Source organism: Cyprinodon tularosa, unplaced genomic scaffold, assembly GCF_016077235.1.
Source record: "Cyprinodon tularosa strain WSP-4 unplaced genomic scaffold, ASM1607723v1 ctg33, whole genome shotgun sequence".
Taxonomy (NCBI): Eukaryota; Metazoa; Chordata; class Actinopteri; order Cyprinodontiformes; family Cyprinodontidae; genus Cyprinodon; species Cyprinodon tularosa.
In genome coordinates this window covers 3,206,973-3,234,967 of record NW_024039041.1, presented here as the reverse complement: position 1 = coordinate 3,234,967, position 27,995 = coordinate 3,206,973, and the positions used below count along the sequence as shown (strand labels likewise).

Sequence of the window (27,995 nt, the reverse complement as noted above, 5' to 3'; positions counted from 1 at the left end):
TTCTCTACTCCTCTATGTCACATATTTCTGTGAGAGCAGGCTAATTTAAAGTAGATATTAACCTTTAAGCTGACATGCTACAGACTCATTAAACTAAAATGTTCTTGTGAAATAGCTTTATAATTTAAGATGGAAATAAAAGTGATAGTTGTGCTTTCCAGTGCTCACAATTCATTCAATAAAAGAGATGGTGGTAGGGGGCAGCAGGAAAAATAATGAGATGAGGTCACTGTACAGTAGGTCACTGAACTCTGAGTGTTGGGAAATTGTTTTGAGTCATTATTTTTTTTCTCCCTGGAACATTTTGTCCCTGAGGTGTTGCAGTTTGAGCCCTTTGTTACTGTCGCTCCTATGATTCTGTTCAACAGCCAGAAAAAGCCTAATAGCAGCTCAGTAGTGTTGATTTCAAGAGGAGCTCCATATGAGGAGAATTGATCATTTTAGAAAATACAAATCTAAACACAGGGTTTATTTATTTATTTTGTAGAACAGGATCTGCCTTACAGGATTTTCAAAACTGTAAAACAAAAATTTCAAATATAGCTGACATAAGATATGTAAATTAAATTATTTAAATAGCCCTATCTCTTTTTTATTGATTTTTTAAAGTATATATATAATTTCCTGTAAAAAAAAAAATCTGCTGTCAATGAGTGTTGGTGGTGATTGTTCGGAGCTGATGAGGTCCTCAGCTCTCAGGTTGTGCAAAATATTTCAAAGTTGAGCTGCTAGAGTTGGTATAGCCTCAGTACCCGGCTGCATATCCTCCTTTACGAGGATCCGACTTAGCATACAGCCTATTTTCATGGCGCACCACTGCCTGCACCACAGCTCCTGTTGATGTGAGGTACTCTGTCTCATGGTTTTTCTCTCTCAAGCCATCAGCTACGTCCTGTGAGCCAAAAAACAAGAAAGCATGAAAAGCAAATATATCTGGTAAATCATTTTAGCAACAGAATAGATCGTCAGTCAAAGTTTACTGTAGCTTCAGCAAAAAATAAATAAAATACTTATAAAATGTAAACGAGAAAAAAGTATTTTAGTTAAATTTAGAGTAGTTCATATTATATGTATTTATTTAAACCTTTTCTAATTTATTTAAACCATTAGTTATTGTCAGTGACCAAGCCCACAGCTCCAAGCTTGTCTCTGCCAGTATAAAATGAAAATGATTAATTGATTGACTTAAACTCAATCATTGAAACAGAAGTTGAACTAAGATGTTTTAATATATATAGATATATTTCTAAACTGTTAATTGATGGATTATTAGTTTACGGCTGTGGTCAAACTGTTTAATTTGTTCTACTACCTGCTTTTATTATGTTTATATTTTTATTTTATTTAATTCACCTAAATCCGTTTGACTTGTCATTGTATGGATTTTTGCTATACAAATAAACCTGCCTTGCCTTGCCTTGCCTTGCCTTGCCTAACACGGAGAAGCAGCTTTTAATTTCTATGCTCTGCTTATCTGTAACAAACTCCAAAAAGACTCTTCCTCCACCTTCTCAATCTGAAAAAGGCCTCCTCTTCCATTGTGCTGCTGTCATTTCTTGTTTCTTTCTTGTTTTTTCTTTTGCTGGGGTGACTGCTACATTAGCTGTATGCAGGAAGTGCTCACACAAGGCGCCATTCATGCAAGGTCCATCAATCACAACAATGTGAGTTTGAAGTTTAGCTTTCGATTGGCGTCGAATAACAAAGGTGATGTATTTATATGATCCTGTACATTTAAATATTGTTTTAAGAGACCATTTTACATGTTTGCTATACATGCATCATATTAATAGCTGTATGTTAACCTTAAAAAGGAAAAAAATATCCTATTTAAAACAGGGGTATAAAATTCCCTCCCTTCATTACAGTAAAATAAAGATACAGATTTGCATTATAAGCCAACACAAGAAGACCAACAAACCAATTAATAACAATAAGATAACGTTATAGACACAAAGACCGTCTCTGTGTACTTGTGTGTACTTGTGCGTTCTCATGTGCTTGTGTTCGTGAAACATCATCAGTCTCGGCCCTAGTGCTGTTCCAATTCACAAGAACACAAGATGGAGAATGGACAAAGTCCCCGGATGTTGTGCTCGCCCCTCCCTCTTTACCGAGCATGCATCAGAGCAGACTTGTCTATTCTCGAGACTGAGAGCTGTCCCAGAATGCACCACAGCATCAGCACCCACCAATGGAGTGCTCACGTAGCTCAGAATATTAAGTAAAAAATTCTCATTTCTGTTGCCAGTGTTCTATAAAAGTACATTTTAAGTCACAACATGGAAGGATTGCAGAAACCAGTGGACCCTAGAGGGTAACCGCAGTTAGGGCTAATTTTAGCCCACTAAATGAGTGGGGGGATAATAGGAGTAAGAATTTATTATCATCTAGAGAATATTAATAGCAGGAGGTGAAATGCAGCTCCAGACGAGTTGAGCGTGTGTTGACTTCACAAGTAAACTTCTGTTCCAACTGACCCATATTTATGCTGTGTGCTCACATTCTTCCGGAGCCCATGCTTTCCTGTTTCCTTCTCAAAAACATACTTGAGATGAGTCCATACTCAAGTTCATGTGAATTGAGAAAAGGCCAAAGCGTCTGTTCTTGCAGTGTTTTGATCATCGCTTGTGAGCCTAAATAGAAGCCTAGCAACAGGTTCAATTAGCAGACATAAACAGATATGGAGCCATCTGCTGGCTGTACCGCAGAACTATCAGAAAGCCAAATGGGGACTGTCCTTCAATGCCTTGCATTAAAGCAACAGCTTAGCATGCTTGGTTCCTATTAAACAAAATACATAAACAGTGCCACAGCATCAAGTTAAGAACCAAGCAATATATCTGTTCATTGTATAATTCTGTTTGTACTTTATAGACTAATAATCGCATTGCCATCACTATTATCAGCATTAATAAGCATGTTTATTGACACCTCGACAGATTTAGCTTCATGGAGCATGAACATTCATACTGTATTCATAGCGTTATTCCAGTCTTGTGTTTCTCTGATTTTTTAAATCTTTTTTTTTTTTTTTCATTGGATGTTATACTTTTTTTTTTTTTGCTGAGAGGTGCTACCTGGCTTAGCAGGGGTAGGCTACTTTCTTGTTTAACCCCTTTGAACATACGCAGTATTGTACATTCTTTGTTATAAAAAATATACACAAAGAACAATGAAAAAGCATAAAACACGAAAATTACAAATAATACGCCAGAAGGACACGTGGTATACTAGAAAAACTTTGTATTCAACCCAAGTGAGCAAATGGCTTATAAATGTAAAAATGTACGTCTATAACATGGTTATAGACTTTTGATACTGGAAAGGTATGCAATGATGTAATGTGGCTGAAGTAAAAGTATCCCATAATTGACAGCTTCTCCCTGCACAATGCAGTCTTTTACCATTAATAGCATAAATTGGGGCTTTGTTGTTTTTGATACTCACTTTTTCAAAGTCTGGTTCCAACACAGTCGTATTGGGAACCAACTGGTTGTGGATCCTTGGTTCTACGACGGCTTTATCCACATCGAATTTGAAGAAAAGTGCATTGAGAATCACCTTCAAAATTGCAAACATGTTCTGTTGTTAAACACGAGAAATGCACATATCTTCTTTTTCAGTCTCAGATTTGCAAGTGTTTTACCTGAGCCACAGATGTAGTGATTTTTGTTCCTCCTGAAGCTCCGACCACCATCTTCACATTTTTGTCCTTGTCCAAAAGGATTGCTGGACACATAGAAGACATCGGCCTTTTCCCTGTTTAGAGAATGTGAGGCTTATTTATGTCAATAGTTTAATGAAAATAAATCAGTTTTCCTGTTATTTTCATTAGTGCAATCCAAAGTAAACTTATAACAACATTATACAGTGTAAATCATATGTTGAAAAGGTTGTCTTACCAATTTATCAGTCTGCTCAAGCGGATATAACTTTAATTGATATTATTTTAGTGGGTTTGAGCTATATCTTGTTTCTTTCAGGAATTTCTGTTTTTCATTTCTTGCCAGTATATGAGGGCACAAGCTGTGTCTCTGACAGGGTACCCTGCACCATGGGGAACACAACAGGGAAAGTTGCTGGCACAGTGCCTCCTTACCCCTATAAACTACAGACCTTTAACTCCCCATGCAAAATTTTCAGACTTGCTTGTCATAGTCTGCTTCATTGCAGAGAGAATGAGTCAGAGAACAGACAGTGAATGAACTTTTACAGAACGTTGAAGACCAGCACCAAAAGAACCCTGTCATGATCAACGTGGTGAAAACCAAGAAGCTGGTGGTGGACTTCCACAGGCTCAGACCCACCATGCTGACTCTAGTGAATATTCATTTAGCTATTGTTAACATAATATATTTTTGTGTATTCACCTTGACGATAAACTGGTCAGGAGAAATAACAGTGATGCTCTTTACAGGAAAGGTTGGGAAAGATTATCTCCTTCGAGATGTTTTGAAGTGGAGTGGAATTTTTTTGAATACCCAACCAGGGGAAGGAAAATCATTTATTAAGAGGAAAGAAATTGAAAAATGGCAAAAAAGGTGGAATGAAGATAAAAAAGGAAGAAGGTTATATAAAGTACAAAAGTCAGTATTAAAAAGAAATATTAATGAGAGAAACCGAAGGGAAGAAATAATAATGATCAGATTAAGAGTAGGTCATACTTATTTAAATGACAATTTATACTTAATAGGGAGGAAAAATAATGATAAATGTGAAGGATGTGGAGAGATAGAAAATGTAGAACACGTATTGATGACCTTTAAAACATCTGGACCTGAAAGGAAGAAATTGAAAAGAGTTGAAAGGACAGGCCAAGAATGGAGTCTTAAAGGATTATTGGGATATAAAGGAAATATAAAAGATATTGATAGATTAAGGAAAGCATTATTTATTTATCTTCAGAATACAAAATTAAAAAATAGAATTTAATAGATGTAAAACAATGTTGCTACACACTCATGAACAGTAGGTGGCGGTATGCACTGCATGAAAAGTGAGATTTTCGTCCCCGTAAACCCCCGTAAACTCCCGCAGATCTGCCTGATTTTCGTCAGTTTCCGACAATTTGCAACCCGTGCTTGTCCGCGTTTGTCGTGCCACAAATTGTCGGAAACGGACTCTGACGTATGTGGAGAGCGATCAGCTGTACTAATGGCCCTAATTAGCATATGAATGCAGCAAACCCGCGCGGCTGACCAGGTCTGGCTTGAATAACCTTCTCAGTATTGGCTGAAACCACTATTCTCAAACAAGTGAAATCGCTCGTGATTGGCAGCAAAACCACACGTGGCCACGCCAGGCTTTAATTTTCTTACTGAGTATTGGACGGAACCGCTTCCTTTTAAACAAGTAAAGTCGCTCGTGATTGGTTGGCATATATATATATATTTACATATATATTTATTCATATATATATTTATTCATTCATATATATATATATATATATATATTCATATATTTATTCATTCATATATTTATTCATTCATATGCTGTGTATTTATGTTATCCTACACTACTACACAATTATTATGCTACCATCAAGGACATGAATGAATTTATACAGGAAATGAAGATTTGCCAGGAAGCTGTTTATGCAAAGAAAGAGCTATATTAAAACACACCCAACTATATACAACGCGTATCCAAACACATGCGTTACAAAAAACTACAAGTCCGTGAACGGTCCGTTTGCTTCCTCGGGGTTGGAGGTAACAGGCAGCATTCCCTCCGAGGCAGGTCCGATGTGCAGACGCCTACTGTGCGTGGCCCTGTACTTCGGCATCGCTTCTAACCGGGACTGCAGCTTAACACAGAGTTCAGTGAGATCCGGCCTACGAAATGGCGGCGACCGTACAATCCATCCAGAGACACCGCCGACGACGCCATCTTCTTCGTCGGACATGAGGTCGACGGTGGCGGACTTCCAGTGTTCCACTTCCTCATCTGCCAGCACACTCTGCCTCGCTTTCAGCAGCTGAAAAAAAAAAAAAACAATGAATCAGCGCACTGCGTATTGACACAACACCTCTATCAATGCACCTGAAAAATAGTCACCAAATAAAGTCTTACCCTATTTCTTCTAGCCCGACTCCGAGCAGATTGCCTGGCAGCCTCCGCACGCAGCGTGTTGGCTTGTTGAGTGTATCTGAAGCTCCTGCGTACCGTCTCATAATACGTCTTACAGGCAGCTGGAAAACAATTAAGAGAGTGGTATGAATAAAAATTCAAACGCAAGTCACAGTAACAAGGACGGAGAAAACATTAAAACAAGTCACTTACACACAATGTCGTCCTTATCAACATCCTGCAAATCTGGACTTGCCGAGATGGCTCCAAGCAAATAGGAGGTCACCGCCTCATTGTGAGGCGCCAGTAGTCTGTGGAGAAAAAAAAAAGGACAGCTATGGTCGGTATTTATCCGTATCCATTTCCTTTTACCGCAGAATGAAAGCATATTCTTTAAATCTTACCCTTGCTCCAGTTCATAGCGCCTGCAATTAGTCTCCGAGTTGTGGAGACGGCGTACTGCTTCCTGTAAGTCACAAAAAATACAATTTAATAAAGCATGTTCTTGCAAGGGTACTGTTAGCCGTAGCTAGGCTGCTTTAAGCTTACCTAGCTAGGCTAGGTTGTCTTTAGCTTGCCTAGCTAAGCTAGGCTGCTTTTAGCATAGCTACCAGTAATCGAACATATATTTACCGCTAGCGGGGCGTTGTGCACCCGTCTTCTCTTCCTCGAGTTCGTATAGCCCGCAAAGTTGCTGGACTGCAGAGCCGCCATCTTGTCCTCTATGGACTGCAACCTGGAGTGCATAGAATTCTCCAGCTGAGTGAGGCGCCCATTCATGTCGGCAGCATGCTGGGTGAGCTGACGAGACAGTCCGCTGATAGCAATCAGCAGTTTCTTCTCGTCAGTCTGCGGGCTGGCCGAAAGCTGTGGACTACAAGCAGTTGGAGGCGAGTTGAACGCGAGACGTCGTGCAGCCATTGTTCACGTAACAAAGAAATACAAACACGGTGACTGGAGATGAAGTTGTTCTGAGTATAGTATCACAAACATGTCTGCTAATATGCTGGTCTCGCGAGTAGTCGTAGTGCTCAAAAGCTCACACGTGATTGGACGATGGGGCCGAAGGCTCATCAGGCTCCTCCAATCACATACGACATCATTGTTATACGGAAGGACTCGCGAGAAGAGCTCGCGTCGCTCCATTCTGGAAGGTGGCGGTAATGCACCTATAAATTGTTTGCCAAACGCCATTACAAAACAGAGGAAGAAGAAGAAGAAGAGCTCCCGTCTATAATGTAAACAAAGCTAGTCAGTTGAAAGATGGAAGCTCTAACAACGACAAAAAGACCTCGACGCTTCTGTGAACATTGCGACACTACACTTTCTAATACACAGTATTACGACCACAGAAAGCTCTATTTCAAAAATGGAGTTTGGGAGAAAAAACACAAAAGGACTAGGTCAGATAACGCACCGAGCCTGTTGCTATCCAGTCATGACCCAACCGGCAGGAGTTATGTTCAACCTGGAGTTGGAGAGATTGACGAAGGTGAAATGCAGTCCGAGGACCCAGAAGAAGAAGTGATGGAAGAAATGCACCCAGGGACTGACGGTTCCGACAACGGTGAGCACCACAATTGTTACTGTCTATTAAAATGTGGTTGCTTCTCGCGGTTATGGGTATTGTAATAATTAAATATGAAAATCGCATTATAATGCATGTTGCATGGGTTGTTTTCCAGACGAAACCGCAGATGACCAAAGCATTCATCTTTTCCTGGACTCCAGTGATTCAGAGTCAGTGCAAGATGATGACGACATCTCCTGTTATGTGGTAAGGCATGAAATTACCTTTGCAGGTTTGGAAGTAGGTTTACTTCTTTAAAGAGTATTCAAATGCAGTGACTTTTTTTTTTTTTTACTCCCTCAGTGTTCCTCATAATTAGGTTAACAATGATCTGTCAGATAATTTGCTTTAAATATTTCTGTATAAATTTCAAAACCCTCCATGGCTGCATCTTAATAATTCTAATGATTACACTTCTTTTTAACTTTAAGATTAAGTTCAAAGATTTACAACTTTTGGTTGTAAATCTTGGAAGAGATTTTAATTAATCATAACTGTTATTCAAAACAAATGACAGAGTAGTATGAGTATGGAAACAGTAGATGTGACAGCTTACAGCCTGGGTTCTTATGTTTATCATGTGTGGAAGTAGGTTTACTTCTTTAAAGAGTATACAAATGCAGTGACTTTTTTTTTTTACTCCCTCAGTGTTCCTCATAATTAGGTTAACAATGATCTGTCAGATAATTTGCTTTAAATATTTCTGTATAAATTTCAAAACCCTCCATGGCTGCATCTTAATAATTCTAATGATTACACTTCTTTTTAACTTTAAGATTAAGTTCAAAGATTTACAACTTTTGGTTGTAAATCTTGGAAGAGATTTTAATTAATCATAACTGTTATTCAAAACAAATGACAGAGTAGTATGAGTATGGAAACAGTAGATGTGACAGCTTACAGCCTGGGTTCTTATGTTTATCATGTGTGGAAGTAGGTTTACTTCTTTAAAGAGTATACAAATGCAGTGACTTTTTTTTTTTACTCCCTCAGTGTTCCTCATAATTAGGTTAACAATGATCTGTCAGATAATTTGCTTTAAATATTTCTGTATAAATTTCAAAACCCTCCATGGCTGCATCTTAATAATTCTAATGATTACACTTCTTTTTAACTTTAAGATTAAGTTCAAAGATTTACAACTTTTGGTTGTAAATCTTGGAAGAGATTTTAATTAATCATAACTGTTATTCAAAACAAATGACAGAGTAGTATGAGTATGGAAACAGTAGATGTGACAGCTTACAGCCTGGGTTCTTATGTTTATCATGTGTGGAAGTAGGTTTACTTCTTTAAAGAATATACAAATGCAGTGACTTTTTTTTTTTTACTCCCTCAGTGTTCCTCATAATTAGGTTAACAATGATCTGTCAGATAATTTTTTGCTTTAAATATTTCTGTATAAATTTCAAAACCCTCCATGGCTGCATCGTAATAATTCTAATGATTACACTTCTTTTTAACTTTAAGATTAAGTTAAAAGATTTACAACTTTTGGTTGTAAATCTTGGAAGAGATTTTAATTAATCATAACTGTTATTCAAAACAAATGACAGAGTAGTATGAGTATGGTCATTGCATGCAATTTCTAATGTGTCTACTTTTCGTTTGCATAGGATGAGTATGAAGAGGACGAAGTTGTGGAAAGCCTTGATGAGGAGCTGAGTGAAGCCTATCCTCACATACAAGATGGGGAGGGGCATGGAAGTGATCAGTCCACAAGTGAAAAACCAGAAGACTTGATGAAAATTCTGGCCATGATGCTTTTGTCATGGCAAGCTACCTTCAAGATTTCTGACAATGCCATCACATCACTTCTTCTGTGCATCAAACGTTTCATATGGATACTTGGACATGTCATGTGTGCCAGTCCCCTCACTGCCTTTGCAAGCAATATTCCAAAGACTTTATTCTCCTTGAGGAAATGGACTGGTGTCCTCCGTGACAACTTCTTACAGTATGTGGTTTGTCCAAAATGTATGACAGTATACATGCTTACTGAAACCTACGAGCTCAAACGCGATGGCACAAAGGTTTGTAAGACTTGTGGTCACATACCATTCCACAATCACCCACAGCTGAAGTCTACCTTAAGGAAGAAATGTGGCTCTGCCTTGCTAAGAAAGGCAAAATCTTCTTGCGGTAAAGAGTATTTAAATCCAATCCGTTCTTACTGTTACAAGAGTGTTATACAGTCTCTGGAAGAACTTGTTAAAAGACCTGGATTTGAAGAGAAATGTGAAGAATGGAGAAAGCGGAAAATACCTGAGGGTGTGTTAGCAGACGTGTATGATGGACAAGTATGGCAGGATTACCAGTATGTGAATGGAGAGCCTTTTTTAGCAGAGCCAAATAATTTGGCCTTGATGCTGAATGTGGACTGGTTCCAACCTTTCAAAGATGCACCATATTCAGTTGGAGCCATCTACTTGGTAATTTTGAATCTACCTCGTGAAGACCGTTTTAAGGAAGAAAATATGATTCTCGTTGGACTCATACCTGGACCAAAAGAGCCATCACTACATATCAATGCTTTCTTAGACCCCTTAGTTGATGAGCTTCAACAACTTTGGCATGGCATGATTCTGGAAGACAGCTCGTTGTTAGGATATCAGGTTTACAGAGCAGCCCTGCTTTGTCTTTCATCAGATATCCCCGCAACTCGAAAATGGTGTGCTGGGGTTTCTTTGTTAAAGTTGCTTCTCTTTGTGTTGTAAATGAGCTTTTTCAAGGAGTTGAGTGATTTACAGAATTTCTGTGGGGATAAATAGAGCAGGCACAGCCCACAGACTCAGAATTCACCCGGAATTCACCATGGCACAACCAAGGCGACCAAGAAGGATGAACGCTCAAGAGGCTTTAGCCATGCTTCAGAGCATGCCAAACTACGAATCTGATGGTGGATCTGTTGGAGACTTAGCATTTCAGAATGAAAACGGCGCAACCGATTCTTCAAGTGAAGAGGATGATTCATATGAGAATGCGACTGCTTTTGCACCAGCAAATCCTCCCCTCCAAAGACGCACCAGGGGCCGAGTGGTCAATTATATGATTGAGCGGGACAGTTCAAACACTGAGGCTACATCAGATGAAGAGGAAGACACAGTGCGCGGCAACTCCCCTCCTTGCAAAAAACAAAAAACTGCTGATGTTGGCACAATGCCTGGATCCACAGAGAAGGCGAAAGATGGCACTGTTTGGTCCCACTGGAAAGTTGAAGACTTTTCTGTTCCTGAAACCCCACAGACTGCCTTCAATGGATCAGGAGGGCCAACAGATTCTGCGAAACGCAAAATAATAAGTCGCCTTCGCAGCTTCCTGTGTTTGTTGGATATGAAAATGTTGCTGACCATCAGAGACTGCACAGTCCACGAGGCCCGCAAAACAAACCCCAGCTGGCAGATGAGTGTCTACGAGCTGATGGCTTTCCTCGCAATCCTTTTTCGAAGGGCTGCCATGGGTTACATTGGTCCCATGCGACACATGTGGGCCAATAAATTCGGAAACGCAGATATCAAACCCATAATGCCTCGTAACCGTTTTTTTGAAATAAGACGGAACCGTCGTTTTGACAACAAGGACACCCGCAAGGAACGCATACACAATGACAAATTTGCAGCAATTTCTGACATCTGGATGCGGTTTGTTCAGAACTGTGTGTCGTCCTACAGTCCAGGACAGCATGTTACTGTGGATGAGCAGCTGTTTCCGTCCAAGGTTCGGTGCCCCTTTTTGCAGTACATTGCATCCAAGCCTGACAAGTTTGGAATCAAGTTTTGGATTGCAGCAGATCTGGACACAAAATACATGTGTAATGCCATCCCTTACTTGGGAAAGGATCCCACTCGTCCAAAAGGAGAGAGGTTGTCAGAGAACGTTGTTCTGAAATTGATGGAACCATTTTTGGACAAGGGAAGGACTGTAGCTATGGACAATTTCTTCCCGACCATCTCCCGACCCGACCATCTCCATCAGCTGACAAGAATATTTATACAACAATGAGCATCTGCCCTATTTACTAGAGGGCAAACAAGCAAACATCATCCGCTCACAATTTCCAGCGGAAAGCCGGTTCCAGCTCAAATTCCAATCTGGCGGCAGGTGGAAATGTAAAGGTTGTGGGCGGGAAGTCTAGCTCCCAGAATAAATAGGCCCAGCAGATCGACTCAGAGTTATTGAGATTTCAAGCTTGGCTTGGCTTGGCGTACAAGCTTGGCTGCAACAGACGAGCATGTGTTGTACAAGCCATGCACAGGGACCAAAGAGAGTCCACCAAAGTTAATTCTGCTACTTGCAAATGAACTTCGTAACATTTGTATCCAAGAAAAGGCAATAAAGGAAGAACACATGAGACAGCATTGTGAGATGAAGAGACTAGGGCTGTTCATTTTGTGACATATATGTTACTCCAATACTAAAGGCATACTGTTTGTCATTCTCTAAGATAAAATTTTGAATGACATAAAAAGGCGAGACAAGACAAAATACAATTATTCTTTCTTTCATATAGTGAGCTTTGCAATATAAATGAGTCTGTTGGTGAATGGACAATAGAAATAGGCTCTGCCTTGCCTTGTTGGAAAAGCATGGTTATGACTTGTTCTCAGCTCAGGAACTAGGACCACTATGATATCTGGTTGTTCAATAGGTTTGCCTAAATAAAAATTTAGATATGACATATAAATATATCCCTGCAAAAAGGTATGATGTTGCAGGGGCAGGTACTGAAAAGTGCTTGGAACATGGTCTTGATGCCAGTTTGTTTCAGCCTTTATCCTGTCTTAATGTAGAAGGGCTGGTCATATCACAGGTTATTTGCATTACAATAGAGACAGTTAGCAAGGCAGAGTGAATACACAAACTTGCAGAGGGGAGGGGGGCTTGCAGGAAAACTGAAAATCTCTGGGACATCTAGTGTTAAATGCAGAAACTGATTGAAATTATTGATTTTCCCACTAAAAAAAGAAGAGAAATCTCAGCCATGTTTATACCAAAATGTTACAGTTTCACATTATCTTGAAAAATCTTTGCAAGAAACGAACAAGCAAGTGAATATGTACATTCCCTGAGTAAATATTCTGGCAACAAACTATACATTTCTCACTAGAAATGTAATCAAAACTCATTTTAATGCAAAAACAAACTCAAATCATTTATCTTTCCACAAAAAAATGTCGGCCATATATATATATTTTTTCTTCTCCCAGCTGGAATCTTGAAAGTCACGTGACTAGGACGTAAAACAACAGAAAGCGTATAGGCAGAAGAAATGTAACAGTACCACAAAAAAATGGCCACTAATGTACCTCCACTACGTTTTGTACTGTGGACCAACGTAGTGGGGATACATTTTCCCATGAGACTGGGTTGGAATACCGTATGCTAGTTGGGAGAAAGCCAGCTTTGTCTCAGGATAAAATGCAGTTAGTGGGAGACTGAAAGACTGCAACAAACCAACACGATTCAGGACAATGTCTCCAACTGCATGCACAAAGTTGTTGGTGAGATAGAGAGCTCTTTCAGGGATAGACAGCTATCTCATAGATGCACAAAGTAAAACTTTGCAAATCCCTTCTCCCTGCTACTGTTAGACTTTTTTTATCTTTGCTGCTCAAAACAGGCATTGTATGAAAATAGCACAGTTTGAGTCCCTTTAAGCTTGTAGTTTTTTTTTTATCAAACAGATCAGGTAAATATAAATATCTATATAAATGTCATATCTATATAAATATATAGATATGACAGATGGCCACTTGGAGCTGTGTTCTGCTGGAGGTTTCTTCCTGTTAAAAACAGGTTTTTCTTGTTCACTGTCGCTACAAGCATGCTTAGTGTGAGGGATTGCCTTCGAGTCAGTGAGTCAATGCAATCAACTGGTTTTCCTTAGATAGAAAACTTTTAATCACTTTGACTCTATGATCCAGTTGAATTGTCTCTGTAAAGTGCCTTGAAATTACATGTGTTGTGAATTGGGACTATATAAATAAACTGAATTGAATTGAATATGCTAGGTGGATATACTTTATTTATTCCAAGCTTGGAAATTGTTACTTATTTTGCATATTTTTTCAAAATGTTTCATTTAAAATTGCATTTAAGTAAATAAAAAACAAATTAATCCTAAAAGAAATAGGATAATTTTTTTGAAGTTGACAGCAGCTGTGTAGTCATGTCCTTATATACCACCAACCCTGTTACATGAAGGGTTTTCCCCCCATTAATACAATCGTATGATCCATGATAACATTTTCATCAGGAATTGACGTCAAGTTATTCCTGTTTCTTTATTTTGGTCATTTTTGTTTTCATATTCTGGACCTAGAACTCAATTATTTCATATCATAATTTTAAAAAATAGAGAAAGCTTCTACTTATGGAAAAAGTTGTTTTTGTTTTTAAGAGTATATGCCAATTCTGAATCTCATGCATATCATGTGTTCTGTCTCTAGTCTTCACTATATGGAGCAGTGGCCATTTAGTGCCCACATCACATCACTTTCATGCTCAACCTTGTTACAGGTTTCATTTTAATGGTTGAGATTTTGACAGGTTTGGCTGAGAGCGATGTAGTTACCGGTAGTATAATTCCTGAGCTGTGGCAACACTGCAGTGCACGACTACTATCAGATCAACACTTTTTTGTGAACCCCTCGAGCTTCTCGTGGCTGCTTCTGTGATTAATACTGTTCTTTCTTAGCCTGGCAGTTGAGATGGATGGACATGTCAGGGTGTTTAAAATCTGATTGGGAAACTGCATAGTTCAGCTTTAAACCTATCAACATTCCCCCGCCTCAATTGTCTTATGTTTTTCTTGGTCTTTATAATGTTGTTGGTTCCCTAATAATCTCTAACAGACTTCTGAGGCCTTCACAGAAGAACTGCGTTTAAAGTAAAAGACAAAGAATATTCCTGTCGGTCTGGTAAATTCATCAGGTGATTTATGAAAATAGGTGGTTAAACTAGACTTGGTGGTTTTAGAGTGCAGTAAATGTTTGGTTTACATGATTTAAGAGAAACTTAGAATATCGGTCTCCTCCACTTCACAGTTACGAACTTCATAATGTAGATATATTGGATAGAATCCTAATGAAATAAACTGAAGCTTGTGGCTCTGTGACAAAGTACCAAATTATAACATCTTGTGTAACTGTCTGACTCATAAATCATGATGGGATTTAGTATTTGTGAAACTGTTGCCAGTTTTGATAACAGGAGTTTCGGATAATGAAGATATCTATAACCTATAATCTTTAACAAACAATCATTCAACAACAATCATTGCAAAATGCAAAGTATGGTGGTGATATAACACTCAAAGATGGAGCTCAGTTCTAACTATAGGTCTTTTACTGTGTTCTTCTTCAGTATTCAGAGATTAAGGTAAACAGTTGCTCCACCACAGACTAGCAGCATAACCTGGATCTTGCTAATAAGGAAGTACCTCCTGTTTCAGTTGAAGGAAGATGATTTATGATTGTCTGATCTTCACCAAGCTAAAAAAGCTTAAATCTTGCTTAAAATGTACAAATGCAGCATTATTATTATTATTTTTATTTATTTTTTATTTATAAACCAGGAAGAGGAGAAGGATCGCTGTCTTAGCTTGGCCTTACTCAACCAGAACCTCATAACCCATATCCAAACGGAGCTTCATCAGATCCCTCTGCACCATTTTTTTAAGTCGCTGAATGTCTTTGACTTGTGCAACACTTCCACGTTATATGAAACTCATCAATGGATCAACTAGAATATTCTGGAAAGGTGAAAAAACTCTTCATGATGTCAACCATTTACTGACATGCTAACTTTCAACTGCGTGTAAATAAATAATTTAGTTTATACGTCAGACTTACCACAATAGTGTCATTTTGGATCAAATTTATCCATAACTAAAACACAGAACTATGTGAAAAAAACTTTCATACCATAAGAGCGTCTTGCTGCATAATTTGCTTTAATCCTCTCTCAGGTGAAGAAGAAAGTCAAAGGTGAAAGTTTTTTCTTCCATTTTCAACTTCTATTTTAACTAAAACATCCTTGTATCAAATTTCCATGAGTTTCCCTGCCCTTGGTAAATAAAAGTATCTCCATAGATTGATGCTGACACCACCATATTATGTTATATTAAGTGATGTTTTGTAACCACATATTTTTGTTACTGGACAAAAAAGTTAACTTTCAGTTTTTTCTGATTAAATACGATGTTTGTTTTTTCCTGTCAGTATTGACTTACTTCTTGCCAGTCACTTCAATAAAAGCCAGATTTGTTAAAGGCACTGTCACTGTCTTGGTTCTGCTAAGCTTTCTTTTGAGTATTCAGTTTAACTTTGCTCCATGTTTTTTGGTTTTATTGGTTTAATTCTTATTTTGTTGTGTTTTCTGGTTATTTTTCAGTTCTCAGGTTTTTATTTGTTGCCCTCTTGTGTTGGTCTCCTTTTTCCCTAGCTCCTTAGACTGCTCTCTTCCCACCTGCTCCCAATCTGCTCGTTAGTCCTCTCTTTGTTCAGTTGGCCATAAATACTCTTCTTGTGCAGTTCCTCAGTGCAGGTTCCTCGTCTAAAATCATCTTACTTTGTCCTACATCGTCTTACCCTGGCTCCTTGTGATTGTTTCCCCTGATGTCTCCATGGTTCTGGTTTGTGTTTAATTTTTACGTTGGATTTTTGGATTCCTGTTTAGTTTAACATTTTTCAGTTGGATTTTTGGATTCATGTTTTTGCTACCTGTGATCACTCATTAAATCTACAAGAAACTCACCTCTACCTCCCTGCCTCTGTATTTGGGTCCTCAAACTTCAACCAAACCCTGACAGATACAGTATGAGCTTCCCTGTCAACTCATTTTTGCATCAGAGCTGTGGATCTCTAAGCTCCTCAGGTGTTACCATGGACCTTTAGGATAGTTCTCTCTCAGCAAACATGGAGAGCCATATCTTCATTAGTTTGCACTTTTTGCATGTGTTTTCTAGAACTTTTTGACATACTGCTTAAACACAACTATTTCTTCAAGAATTTTTGGGGTCTACATAAATCCTCTGTATTTCAGTGTCGTTGTGTCCATGGGCAAGACAATTCACCTGCATTGTCTACTGATGGTGGTCAGAGAGCCTGGTGGCACCAGTTTACGGCAGCCTCTCTTCTGTCAGTGAGCCCCAGGGCAGCTGTGGCTACAATGTAATTTGCCACCATGAGTATGTGGGTGAATGACTGAATGTAAAGTGCTTTGGTCAAGTCTCCTGACTTCGAATAGCGCTATATAAGTAAAGGCCATTTAACATATCTTGCAGCCACTGATCTGTTCATGAAAAATGCAGGTTTAAATCTACCTGGGGTGATGAAGTTGCTCGGGGAAGGCGGAACACCGAACCCATTGGTGATGTTTGGTGAACTGAAGTCATCCATCTCATTGTTCAAAATAATTCCTGTAGATCTTGATATGACTTTGGAGCCAAAACTGCAGGAAGACAATAACCTATCAGATCCACAAGGATAATAACTGCAATAATTAATCGGGTAAACTTACTATAGGTTGATGGTGCTGGTAGCAGACACAGCACTACCGTCCTCAGATATAACAGACAGATGGGATGTCCCATGGTCATCTGGCAGGTGAAACTCTGGCCCATAATATTCCATGGGATGTGTTGTATTGTCCGTAATATTTCTCCGGAGGTTATCAGCATACGCAGTGGAGATCATGTTCTCGATCAGCTTTTGGAATAATACGATTTTGACTTGAGTTCAGAGCTGTGCTAAATTTAAAACAAGAGCAGTAACGTTGAACTAAAATATGAGTACTTCTAGACCACCAGTTTTAACCGTCACAGCATAATTATTATTTTATTTCTTTTTTCTTTTTTTTGTAGATCAGGCTTTTACAGCCCGCCTAAAAGAGCATGTAACCATTGTCTATACCCATTTTTATCCATTTGAGGTTGCAGGGGCCTCAACCTGGACAACCTTGACAGGCCTACAGGCTTACAGTCTGTCGCAGGCAACACCAAGACATACCAGACAACCAATCACTCACATACTCTATGCTACTGTAAGGGCAATTTAGAGAGGATAAATAATTAACTATATGTGTTTTTGTATAACTACCCAGAGAGATCCAAGGAATGCACAGGGAGGACATACATATTCCATGCAGAAAATCTAGCAAGAGAAAAGCAATCATTCTCAAAGTATAAAGGAAAGGTCTTCATAAAAATTAGGTGTGCCGCTAGAGTCACTAAGTTAGTGTTGCAAATTGGCTTTTATTAAGATATGTTGTAAACAATATCTTTTTTTGCAATTTATGCAAAATATCAATTTATGCAATTTATATCAACATAAAAAATGTTTCTCCATGTGAAAGGTCTACTTTTCCTTTATTCTAAATTTCAGACACTTGGCATGGTTGGTAGATAGCAGTGTTGTGATAGTCTTTACATAATTACTAAATATTATATCAACTCCTACATTTACCCTTCTGATTCTTTAACCTCCTGGCTGTTAAATTGTATACCTTGGTTGAAGTGTGCACCCTCAATATGCCAGCAGGTAACCAGGAACAGCTTGTGTGTTTTAAGTTCATGGAGCTACTGGTCTCAGCGCGAGTGTATTGGTCCTCACAAACACAGTATAACAGGAATGTGTGTGTGGCGCGCAAAGTTAGAGAGGTTGTTTTAAGCCAGTGGTTCTCAAACTTTTTCTGTCATTCCCCACTTTGGACAAGGGGGAATTTTCAAGCCCCACCTGTCCCCATCGCCCCAACACAATGCTAATGAAATATGCAACAATCTTAAAATTTTCCAATTTTATTGAAGTAACAAGTAGTATCTAAATACAAACTATCTACATCAAATAACAGCAAGCTCAAAAATAAAGAAAATAAAAATGCAGCTGTGTCAAAATTTGTATCAAGCTCAAAGATAGAAAAAATTAAAGTGCCACTCTGCAATCTGTTAATAAAAGAAAAGAAGTGAAATCCATCTGGCAATACAGGTCTATTTATCCCTGCATTAGTGGCTGCAATGAGCCTGTTTTGCATTGCAGTTTCTCAAAACGGGGTTGCAGGCTTGATACTGCCACTCTCAAGTCATGCTCAATGTTCAGCTGAGATCTGTATTTTGTTTTCAGTGAAGCAACAGTTGAAAAGCCCATCTCACAGAGATATGATGTGGCAAAGGGAAGAAGAATGCACACAGCTCTCTGCCCGATGAGTGGATACTCCCTCTCCACTCCAAACCAGAATTCACTATTAGTCTGAGCATTAAACCTGAGCCTCAGGGTGGAGTCAGACGTCATTTCAATAAACTGGTCCTATTTATTTAAGATAAAATATTTCAAATTCAGTTATTTATGATCAACCTGCGCCGTCAATCCCGGCGCATGTGCGCTTTATTTGCAGTCTGGACGCTGAGGGTAAACATGCTGTGTCTCTGCAGCGCTGAGAGGGACTCCTGCGATAGCGGGGGAGAACGGGGTTGGGACGGAGGAGGCGCCCCACGGCAGCACCTGCCGCTGGAGGACAAGAAAAGGAACGATACGTGCTTTCACGTAAGAGTCTCCAAAAGTCGCTAATTTGTCGCTAGTCCCTTTTTTAAAAAAGAGTCGCTGGAGGGGTCTAAAATATAGCCACAAAGTCGCTGAGTTGGCAACACTGGGGCGCCAAAGTTTATTCCGTTACAAATAATATGCCGACGTCACGTCAATCATTATTTTGGCACTTCAGTTCCAGGTGAAATTTTTCTCATATCTAATGTTCTTTTAATTAGACTGCATGTAGGCTAGTAATGATTACTTTGTGGGTTTGATTGGTCTAAAAAGCGGCAACATACAGCTATAAGGACAGTTTGCTCTCACACATTCTACATTTATAGTCACACACACACACACCGGAACTTGGCGCGCCCCACCTGTCACGTCTCAATTCCCCACCAGTGGGTCGCGCCACACACTTTGAGAACCGCGGTTTTAAGCGAAGAGGTGGATTCGTCACAGTCACAATAACCATGACATGAAATGTTCATATCCTACAACAGGGATATTCTTCTGGCAAACGGGTAGATAAATAAGGATCTCACCGAATTTGGTGGAAGCTGCATCTCGGTCGTTACATTCGCCATCTTCCCTCTAATTGTCTGCACCTGCGCTTGGGTTCAGAAGCCTGTTAAAGCGCAGTATTTTCAGCGCCCCAATACCATAAAGTTCCGAGACGCTGATTGGCCATTAAATTCACCTAGCAATAGTACATGATTGACAGATTCTCTGCAAATGTGGGTCAGTCTGATCAGCGCCCCCAGAACAGAGACGGTAGGAGTCTGTCTGTGGAAATCCACAAATTAATGACAGTAGATAGGGAAATGTAGTTTATATAATTTGTTTTGCTTATAGGTACACAGTCTAGAGAGTAAAACTGACATTTATGAGTTAATTTCTTAAAATATATTTTACGTTTCTCTCTTCTTATCAGGGAGGGCGGTGCCCCAGCGCCCCCTATGGGCCGGCCGCCACTGCTGCAATACCTGTTAGAGACTTGCATTGTATGAAAAGCAGTGACTATCATCTTCACGAGTTAATTTGCTTTTGACATTAAGCTTCAGCAGAAGACAGTTTAACTTCTTTTACTTTATTCAGTAGTCTTTTTCCATTTTAAACATGGAAATAGTTGTTGTCAGAACAATCACATTGATATCACATTGATAGTGTTCTTTTGGTCATTAAAGGAGCAAATAAAGACACACAATTCACTCAGGCTACATTCAGTTCAGTTTTTGGGTTCTTGTTGAATGACGATCTAAAGATCTCTCTAATTAGGCCAAGGGAACTGTTTTGGGGATCATTTGTAAAGTTTTCTATGTAAACACATTCGTCTTTGAGACACAGAAACTGTCTCCTTTCTGAACATTTCTGTGATGTTTATACTCATATTTGTTTAAACCAATGAATGAGTACATAAACATTTCACTGAAGGGTTATTCAAATTTGTGTGCGGTTGTAATTCTATCTGTGATATCTCAGCAGATTTTTTTTTTCTTTGTTGTTTTTTAATGAGATCAAACAAGGAATTGTTTTAGAGGTGTCTGCCTTAGGCACAATATTCTATTACTAGTGGTTTGCAATGATTCCTTTCTGAATAGTATCCAAAGATGCTGCAGTCTTTGTTGACACAACTTAATGTTCCTCCCTCATTTCATATCCCACAAAAGTGGGTAAAGTTTCCCTTTGCAAGTTAATGAACATCCGTTTTCTCCCACTTATCCTGTTAGTGTTGCGTGGGGCCGGTGCCTATCTTTGGCAGTCTATACGCTATGGGGTACAACCTGAACATGTTTTTCATCTGTCACAGGGCAACACAAAGACACACAACTATGCACACTCACACCTAAGGACAATTTAGAGAAGCCAGTTAACCTAGAAGTCATTTTTTGGGGCTGTGGGAGGAAGCTGGAGTACCCAGAGAGAAACCACACATACACAGGTAGAACCCGCAAACTCCATACAGAAAGACCCTGGGCCGTGAATCAAACCCAGAACCTTTTTGCTGCAAGGCAACAGTGCTACCCACTGCCTACCATGCAGCCCAAGTTACTGAATATTCCCATTGAAACTAACATAGTTCCAGTAAATTCTTAAAAGTCAATTAACTTACATCTGTTATGTTGAGAAACCCTGGATCTCCAAGTAAAGTTCTTTTTGCATAAGCAAAGCGATGAGCCTCCACAATGCGATGGAAGGTTAGGATCCTTTTCTCCTTGGTCTCCATACTGTCCTCATTGAAGTTGTACCCTGCAAATGATTACAACCAACAGTAGCACTTGACTGAAACCAGGCTTTTATCATCTATTTTTTCATGATTTAAGGTTCAAGAAGATAAAGCAAAATATGACTGGCATGAAACTGCTTTTAATTTAGTCCCAAAGATGAAGGCACCATACAGGAGTTATTTATCTTAGTTTTATGACAGAAGCAGGAGTCACAGAAAACCAGCAGGGTGCAAGCTTTTATTTTACAGTGACTGAGTCCTGAATTAAGCTTGAACAAGGCAGCTGTGTCCAATTAGAGGTACATTTGGGGGATTACTGTATGGGTGTCGAAGGCAGTGGGGTACAGTGAGTGGGCAGCCAGTCAAAAGACAGGGAGAGGGTTTTGATGTTTAATTATTTCAGGGAAAAGTTTCTCTAATCCTCTGCGGCAGATACTGTCACCGCTCTGACACGAAGCTGAGAGAGCGTGACGGTGTCTTCACAGACCGGCAGTCGGAATTTTATGGTCCAGCCAACAACAAGCCAAATCAGACAGATGACGTATACAGAAAGAACGAAAGTGGAAAAAAAGAAACACTGGCAGAGATTTGATTAAAAGCATCAAAATGTTAACTATTAGTCAACTCTAATGTTTATTCTATAAGACATCATAAAGGAGAAAGTTAATTTCTGTAAAAGACACAAAAAAAAAAATATTTTTTTTAACAAGTTTCCAGTTACATAACCCTAATTCTGGTTAAATGAAGTTAAATGATCCTTTGAAGAGAGGATTTCCTGTACAGAAGCCCTACATATCCCTCAGAGGTGACTCCTTTCTGTGAGAGTGACTGCAAGGCAGCTTACACCGAAACACATTCTCTCCCACTCAAGATGTTTTTGGACGGTGCATCAAGGCTTACCATTCAGGATGTTTAATATCAGCGATAGCACAGGGCCGCTAGCGGGGGCATTGGGAACAACCATGGAGTACTCCCCCACATTCACAGTTAAAGGTTTTTCATCCAAGATGGGCTCATAATCCCTGAGATCTTCTTTTGTAATGATGCCACCTAAACATGGATTGACAAACTGTGAATGCAATGCTGAGCAGAAATGCAAACAAATTCTCCTTATTCTGCAAATGGATAGTGCAACGCAGCTCTTAGCCCCAAAAGTAGATTTCATATACTGGCTTTTAATCTGTAGATATACTAATTTGTTGAAGTTTTTTTTAGCTTAAATAACATTAAGAGTTTGTCTATAGACCCAGTTGCAAAAGAGGGGGTTTTAAAAACATGGAAAATTCCTCTGTGTAGCTTTTGACTTACATGATGAACTTAAGCATGCTACCTGATACCTCTAAAAATAAGGTCAGTTTGTGTCTAAACTAATAAAATATGCTAATTACGAAGCATTCATGCAAAACAGGAACAAACGTATCCCAATCCAATCTATAGGGATTGGATTGAGAGCTGTTGAGCTGTTTTCCGAAGAAAAGAAAGTCTTTTTAGTCTAACTATTTTAAGCAGGTATAGATATTGCCAAAAAAGATAGTGTTGCATTTGTAAAATAAAAAAAAAAATAAAAAAATGTAATTATCTTACCCCTTCACAACTATATATTATCTTGCCAATCAAATAATATGGCATATGAAATCTATTTATGACATTAGGAGGTAAGAAGAACAAAATGTCTTAAACTTTAAGTGGGATTGGATGATTTTGCAAGTTAGTGTATATAGGACCAATATGAAACACTAACAAATGGTTTTTTAAAAAAAAAGGTACCTGCAGCCTGAATATCTTTCACAAGATCATCAGACAGTTGTCCTGTGTAGAACTCCTCTGGCCCTTTCTCTGCTATTCTCCTATAGGTTTCTGCCAGTTTGGTAAACTTAACAGTTTCATTTTCTTCTAACACATTGCCGTTTTTCCCACAAAACACTTCACTGGAAAAATTTAAGAAGGATTGTGTTAGACATAGTTATCTATGACACAGGGAGTTAATTAAAGATGATGCCTCTCACCAGAAGGCTATGTCATTCAGGATGATTTCCTTATTTCTGGCAACAGCTGTAGCCAGCGCCTTGCCCATTGGAAATCCATTCTCAGCTAGTTCGATGCTTGGCTGAAACAGGTCTTTCCAGGGCAGTTTGCCGTGTCGTTTGTGGGCAATTTCATAGCCTCGAATCTCTCCAGGGACAGCAATAGCCAACCCTCCTATAGACCAAAGGACAGTTAAAAAAAAGAGTAGGGGTTTGTCCTTTTCAGGTTCTTATACCCATGTTCCATTAATTTAATTTCTATTAATTAGAATTAACTAAAAAACTTTAGCCACATAAAAATGTATCAGCATCTCTGCTAAAATTGTGAAGGAGGCTTAAAATTTATATTATTATATTTCAGCAACAGAATCTCTTTCCAAAAATAAAATTAATCATTTTCAAATAACAACCTTCAGGCTGGGTTTAAATAAATTTCTGAAATTCATCTGTATGTGATTTTTTTTGGGGCTTATAAAAATTTTTTACCAAGATATTTGGAGGGAACAAAGTTTTTTTTGTGCCTCTTTTCATTCATTTGTTTCCATTCAATCTTTATTTCTCTGGTTAAACGTTACCTTTCTGGGATAAGTCTGAACTGCTCCCAAACATATTTTGGGTTGCATTGCGTGGAGCGGTCTCCCGTGCGTTAATGACCTCCGCTTTCCCTGTTTAGAAGCCCCATTGAAGAAAATTATTTGCATGAGTTAGTTGGTTTGTGGAGATCTGAAAATCTTATGGGAAATGTGTGTCACTGTACCAGTTTTAGCGTCATAAATGGTGAAGAAAAGACCTCCTCCTATGCCCATACTGTGAGCATTCATTAATCCAACACATAATAATGCCGCTATTGAAGCATCCACTGCAGATCCACCCTTCTTTAGCATATCCCTATGATAAAGATAATGAAAGAAATACAGTTTATCATCAAGGTGATCATAATCATAGGTCAACTTTTTCCTCTTGCTGGTCATAAAACAAGTTCTTACCTGCCAATCTCTGAGCAGCGGCCAGCGTCTGCTGCCACAGCTGCCTTTTTGTAGCCACTTTGCCTCTTCACACCGAAGAAAACACCAAGAAATGTGGCAAGACATGCTAACAGCAGCACAGCAAGGGCCACTATTATTATTTTCTTGGCCATTTTGAGTATTCAGGAACGAATAAATCTGGTTTCTGACAAAGAGAAATAACACACACACACACATAATTGTAAATGCAAAACGTATTGTCTCATTCACATACTTCCCATGTTAAAAGAAGAACAGGTCTAAGCAAGCTCAAGTCAAATGAATGATTGTATTGGATTGATTGGTGTTTTTGTTTTGGTTTCCTTTTGTATTTGTCTTGTGATTTATTTGGGTTTGTTCATGTCATCAAGGTTTTGCCGTAATCAGTTAATGTCCTGTATTCATTGTTGTTGTGACCCCCCAAACACCAGATGTCATTAAGATCATGGTTTTTAGGCTAAATCTGGTTAATTTATTCCAGAAATAGTTGTTGATAATTGGGCTATTTGGTCCGTCTGATTTTGTCCCACTTTAGTCCTTAAAAGATGTTGAAAAGACATTGCAAACCTAGTTTTCACATATTTACAACAATATGAAAATTATGGCTTTGCACCTTTCCTTTTCAACCAAAGTTGCAATGAAGGATAGTTAATCTCTTCTTGTGTATAATGTTGTTTAATTAATCTTACTAAATTAAAACGTCTTTTTTTAAAGCCACAGAAAAACCCCTTGAGAGCATTCCTTATTTTTATCTTTTTTAACGTATTTTTTCTGTATTCCAGTAAAAAAAAAAGCTTAGCTTACAACCATTCCCTAAATAGTTGCTGTGTTGCGATTTCCTAAAAAGTTCCGGTCGTTTCAATGACCCCACATGGCCAAAGTGATCCCCACTTCACTCTCTCCATGCGGTGCTGCTGTTTGACAACCCCTCAGCTATAGTAGCACGAGATGAGGGTGGAGCAGTGAACGCTGTCACCGCTGGCTGCTTCACTGCCCTTTAGGAATTCTATGTGAATCCACCACGTTTTCCACAACCAACGTGCCAAGTCTGAATGCACCATTACACAAAAGAAATGAAAAAACTGAGAAATTACCAAAAAACTTTATTTATCTTTCTTCATTATATTATTACATATAAACATAATTTGCTGCTCATTCATATCACAAGAAACACATTTTGTATCCACAGTGCATTTGTACTATATTTCAGACATTTACAGATTTGATTAACCAATATGTTGTTGGGGTTTTTTTTTTATTTTCTTTAATTGAATTTGCCTATCTATGCCTTTAATACAAGGTCATTACAGTGTAGGTTTTAATAATGGTTTTATTGTATCTGGCTGATGTTTTTTAATGCTAATAAAAAAATACAAAGTCCGCTAGGTGTAACTTTGAAATATCATAATAAATGTGGAGTGGCCAGAGGGTCGCAGTACATTGCCTGTCAGCTGACAAAACGAAAACTAACAGACTCTTTCCTATCTAACTAGAAATATAAAAGAAGCTGTTCAGGAATAATTTTTATAGAGATTTCAAAATGACAATGTCATAAACAAACATAGGAGTTAAAAGAAAGTATGAAAATATGTTTATTATGCATGACATTAGGGTGAACGCTGATCCTTCCTTCCTTCCTTCCTTCCTTCCTTCCTTCCTTCCTTCCTTCCATAAAAATATGTTTATTATGTATTAAGTTAAGGTGAAAGCTGCTCCCGGTCAGTATTGGTAGACCTAACTGTGTCCCCATGAAGTACCCTTCAGCCTTAAAAAGGTTGGTGACCCCTGATGTAAACACCAAAGAAGGACCACCCATTCTGTCATAAAGGAGAAGCTGTTTTAAAACTAGTGTTTACAAGCCTTGAATAGAATGTCTGCAAAGTAGCCATCTGTATCAACCTAACTGAGCATACAGCGGCCATAAATAACCAGCTAAAATCTGCTTGTTATATGTGTGTTATATGAACAGCAGAAACGCAGAAAAGTGATAAAATTTCTGCCCATGTGGCTTATAAAACGTACTATTAAATTCACCAGATGTTCAGTCTCCAATTTTGCTTAAAGGAAAAGTCCAGTCAGCAAGAAATTATTGAGGGATCATTATTTATACCTAAACCTAAAACGTTTGCAGTGATTTAATGAATTTAGCGTTAATCAGTAAAAAAATTAAAACAATAATTTTCGTTGCGATCACTGAGTCTGCGACAAGCCATTTTTGCCCAAATTTAGTAACACCTCACTCCTGACCACATTTGACAGTGACGCCTCAGTGAGGTAAGCCTAGCGCCATTTTCCCCGCTTTACAAACAAAATCAGTGGAAACTACGAGACACATCTACAATCAACAACAATTATTCAAGATTTCTACAGGACTTCACCATCGAAATTCGGGAGAACTATAGTTAAACTGACAATGCCCACATGAATGGCAGTCAGATGTTGTAATACATCGGGTAAAATTAAAAAAAAATTAGTTATTTCATCTTTCCGATTTATGGTCGTTCGATTGCCAACTTGAAGAGGGAGGATTTGCCATCAAACTTCTGGCCAGATGAAAAACATGTAATATGTAGCCAAGAAGAATGTTTTCAAGGTGACTTAGATAATCGTGCGTTTTGATAAACACCAGATACAGCAATGGGACTTGATCAACAGCCGATACCACACTGTGGCAAACATGGATGTCTCCAGTAAATCACATTCAAATGAAAATTTATCTTAATTAAAAACACTTATTGTTTATTGAACTGTATGTAATCATTTCATATTTAAAGTACTTTCAGAAGTTTGAATTCTGCATATGACCGGACTTTTCTATTAAGTCACAGTTTTACGAACAGATGTAAAGATTGACTTTATTATAACGACAATTCTTCTCTAATCTAACTTAATAAAAGTAATTTTTTTATTTTTTATTTTTTATTGGAAGTACACAGTAGAGTTCCCTGACTGAAATGTATCACATTAAGTAGTCATTTACCTTAACATATAAAAAAAAAACAGACACTACTCTGCAAATTAGGCTCAGTAGTCAGAGTACTACACGATACCACAGACCAAAGTGACAAATAGTTAAAAAAAGGTCTGGAGTATTTTAGTTTTTTCCTCCAAAATCCTAAATCCTAAAGTAGTTTCAGGCTCATTCTCTGTCATAAGAGCAAAAACAGGTTATGTAACAGGGGAGCGAACTGATTCAGGTGAACGACTGTTACATGTCTCTCAAATCAGCTATAGAAAAAAACATCCATATTTTTTTTTACATGTGATCATATTAGAGCAATGATTATCAAATATCTTACAAGTTTTCATTAGATCTTAATTAAACATTTACAAATTCAATGATTACTTTACCTTCCTGTAGATTATTATGTAAATGGATATGCCTTTCCCTGATTCCTCTTGGGGCTTCAGCGGCATGCAGCCTCTGTTTGTCAGCAGCTTGTAGGTGATGTGTTTATATTGTACAGTCATTAAACTTTAACCCATCCCACAATAAACCATCTCACCTGAGTCATTGTAAGTGGCAACAAACACAGGCTGAACAAGTAGAAGAAACTACAAAATGACAGGCGCAGT

The 27,995-nt window shown here is 38.5% G+C and overlaps 1 protein-coding gene across 2 annotated transcripts; it reads right to left on the bottom strand.

Moving 5' to 3' along the window:
- Positions 1 to 462: 462 nt before the first annotated feature.
- Positions 463 to 27,995, bottom strand: ggt1b (gamma-glutamyltransferase 1b). 2 transcript variants are annotated; one of them, XM_038293618.1, is made up of 13 exons: positions 27,771 to 27,995; positions 24,402 to 24,585; positions 24,173 to 24,303; positions 23,991 to 24,080; positions 23,398 to 23,590; positions 23,159 to 23,319; positions 22,292 to 22,441; positions 21,278 to 21,414; positions 17,165 to 17,352; positions 16,968 to 17,095; positions 3,650 to 3,762; positions 3,451 to 3,564; positions 463 to 892 (listed from the first exon to the last, which is right to left on the bottom strand). In XM_038293618.1, exons 2-13 carry the CDS (start codon positions 24,551 to 24,553, stop codon positions 746 to 748), a joined length of 1,704 nt encoding a protein of 567 aa, XP_038149546.1. In that variant the 5' UTR covers positions 24,554 to 24,585; positions 27,771 to 27,995; the 3' UTR covers positions 463 to 745. The 2 variants fall into 2 exon arrangements, with proteins under 2 accessions (XP_038149546.1, XP_038149547.1); XM_038293619.1 differs by lacking the exons at positions 22,292 to 22,441; positions 23,159 to 23,319; positions 23,398 to 23,590; ... (2 more) ...; positions 24,402 to 24,585; positions 27,771 to 27,995 and having other exon boundaries at positions 17,165 to 17,393; positions 21,278 to 21,399.

Coding starts and splice junctions, on each gene's coding strand:
- ggt1b (XM_038293618.1), bottom strand. CDS start 24,553: ATGGCCAAGAAAATAATAATAGTGGCCCTTGCTGTGCTGCTGTTAGCA. Junction 3,565..3,649: donor TCACTACATCTGTGGCTCAG/GTAAAACACTTG, acceptor GCAATTTTGAAG/GTGATTCTCAATGCACTTTT. Junction 893..3,450: donor TGGAACCAGACTTTGAAAAA/GTGAGTATCAAA, acceptor TTTGGCTCACAG/GACGTAGCTGATGGCTTGAG.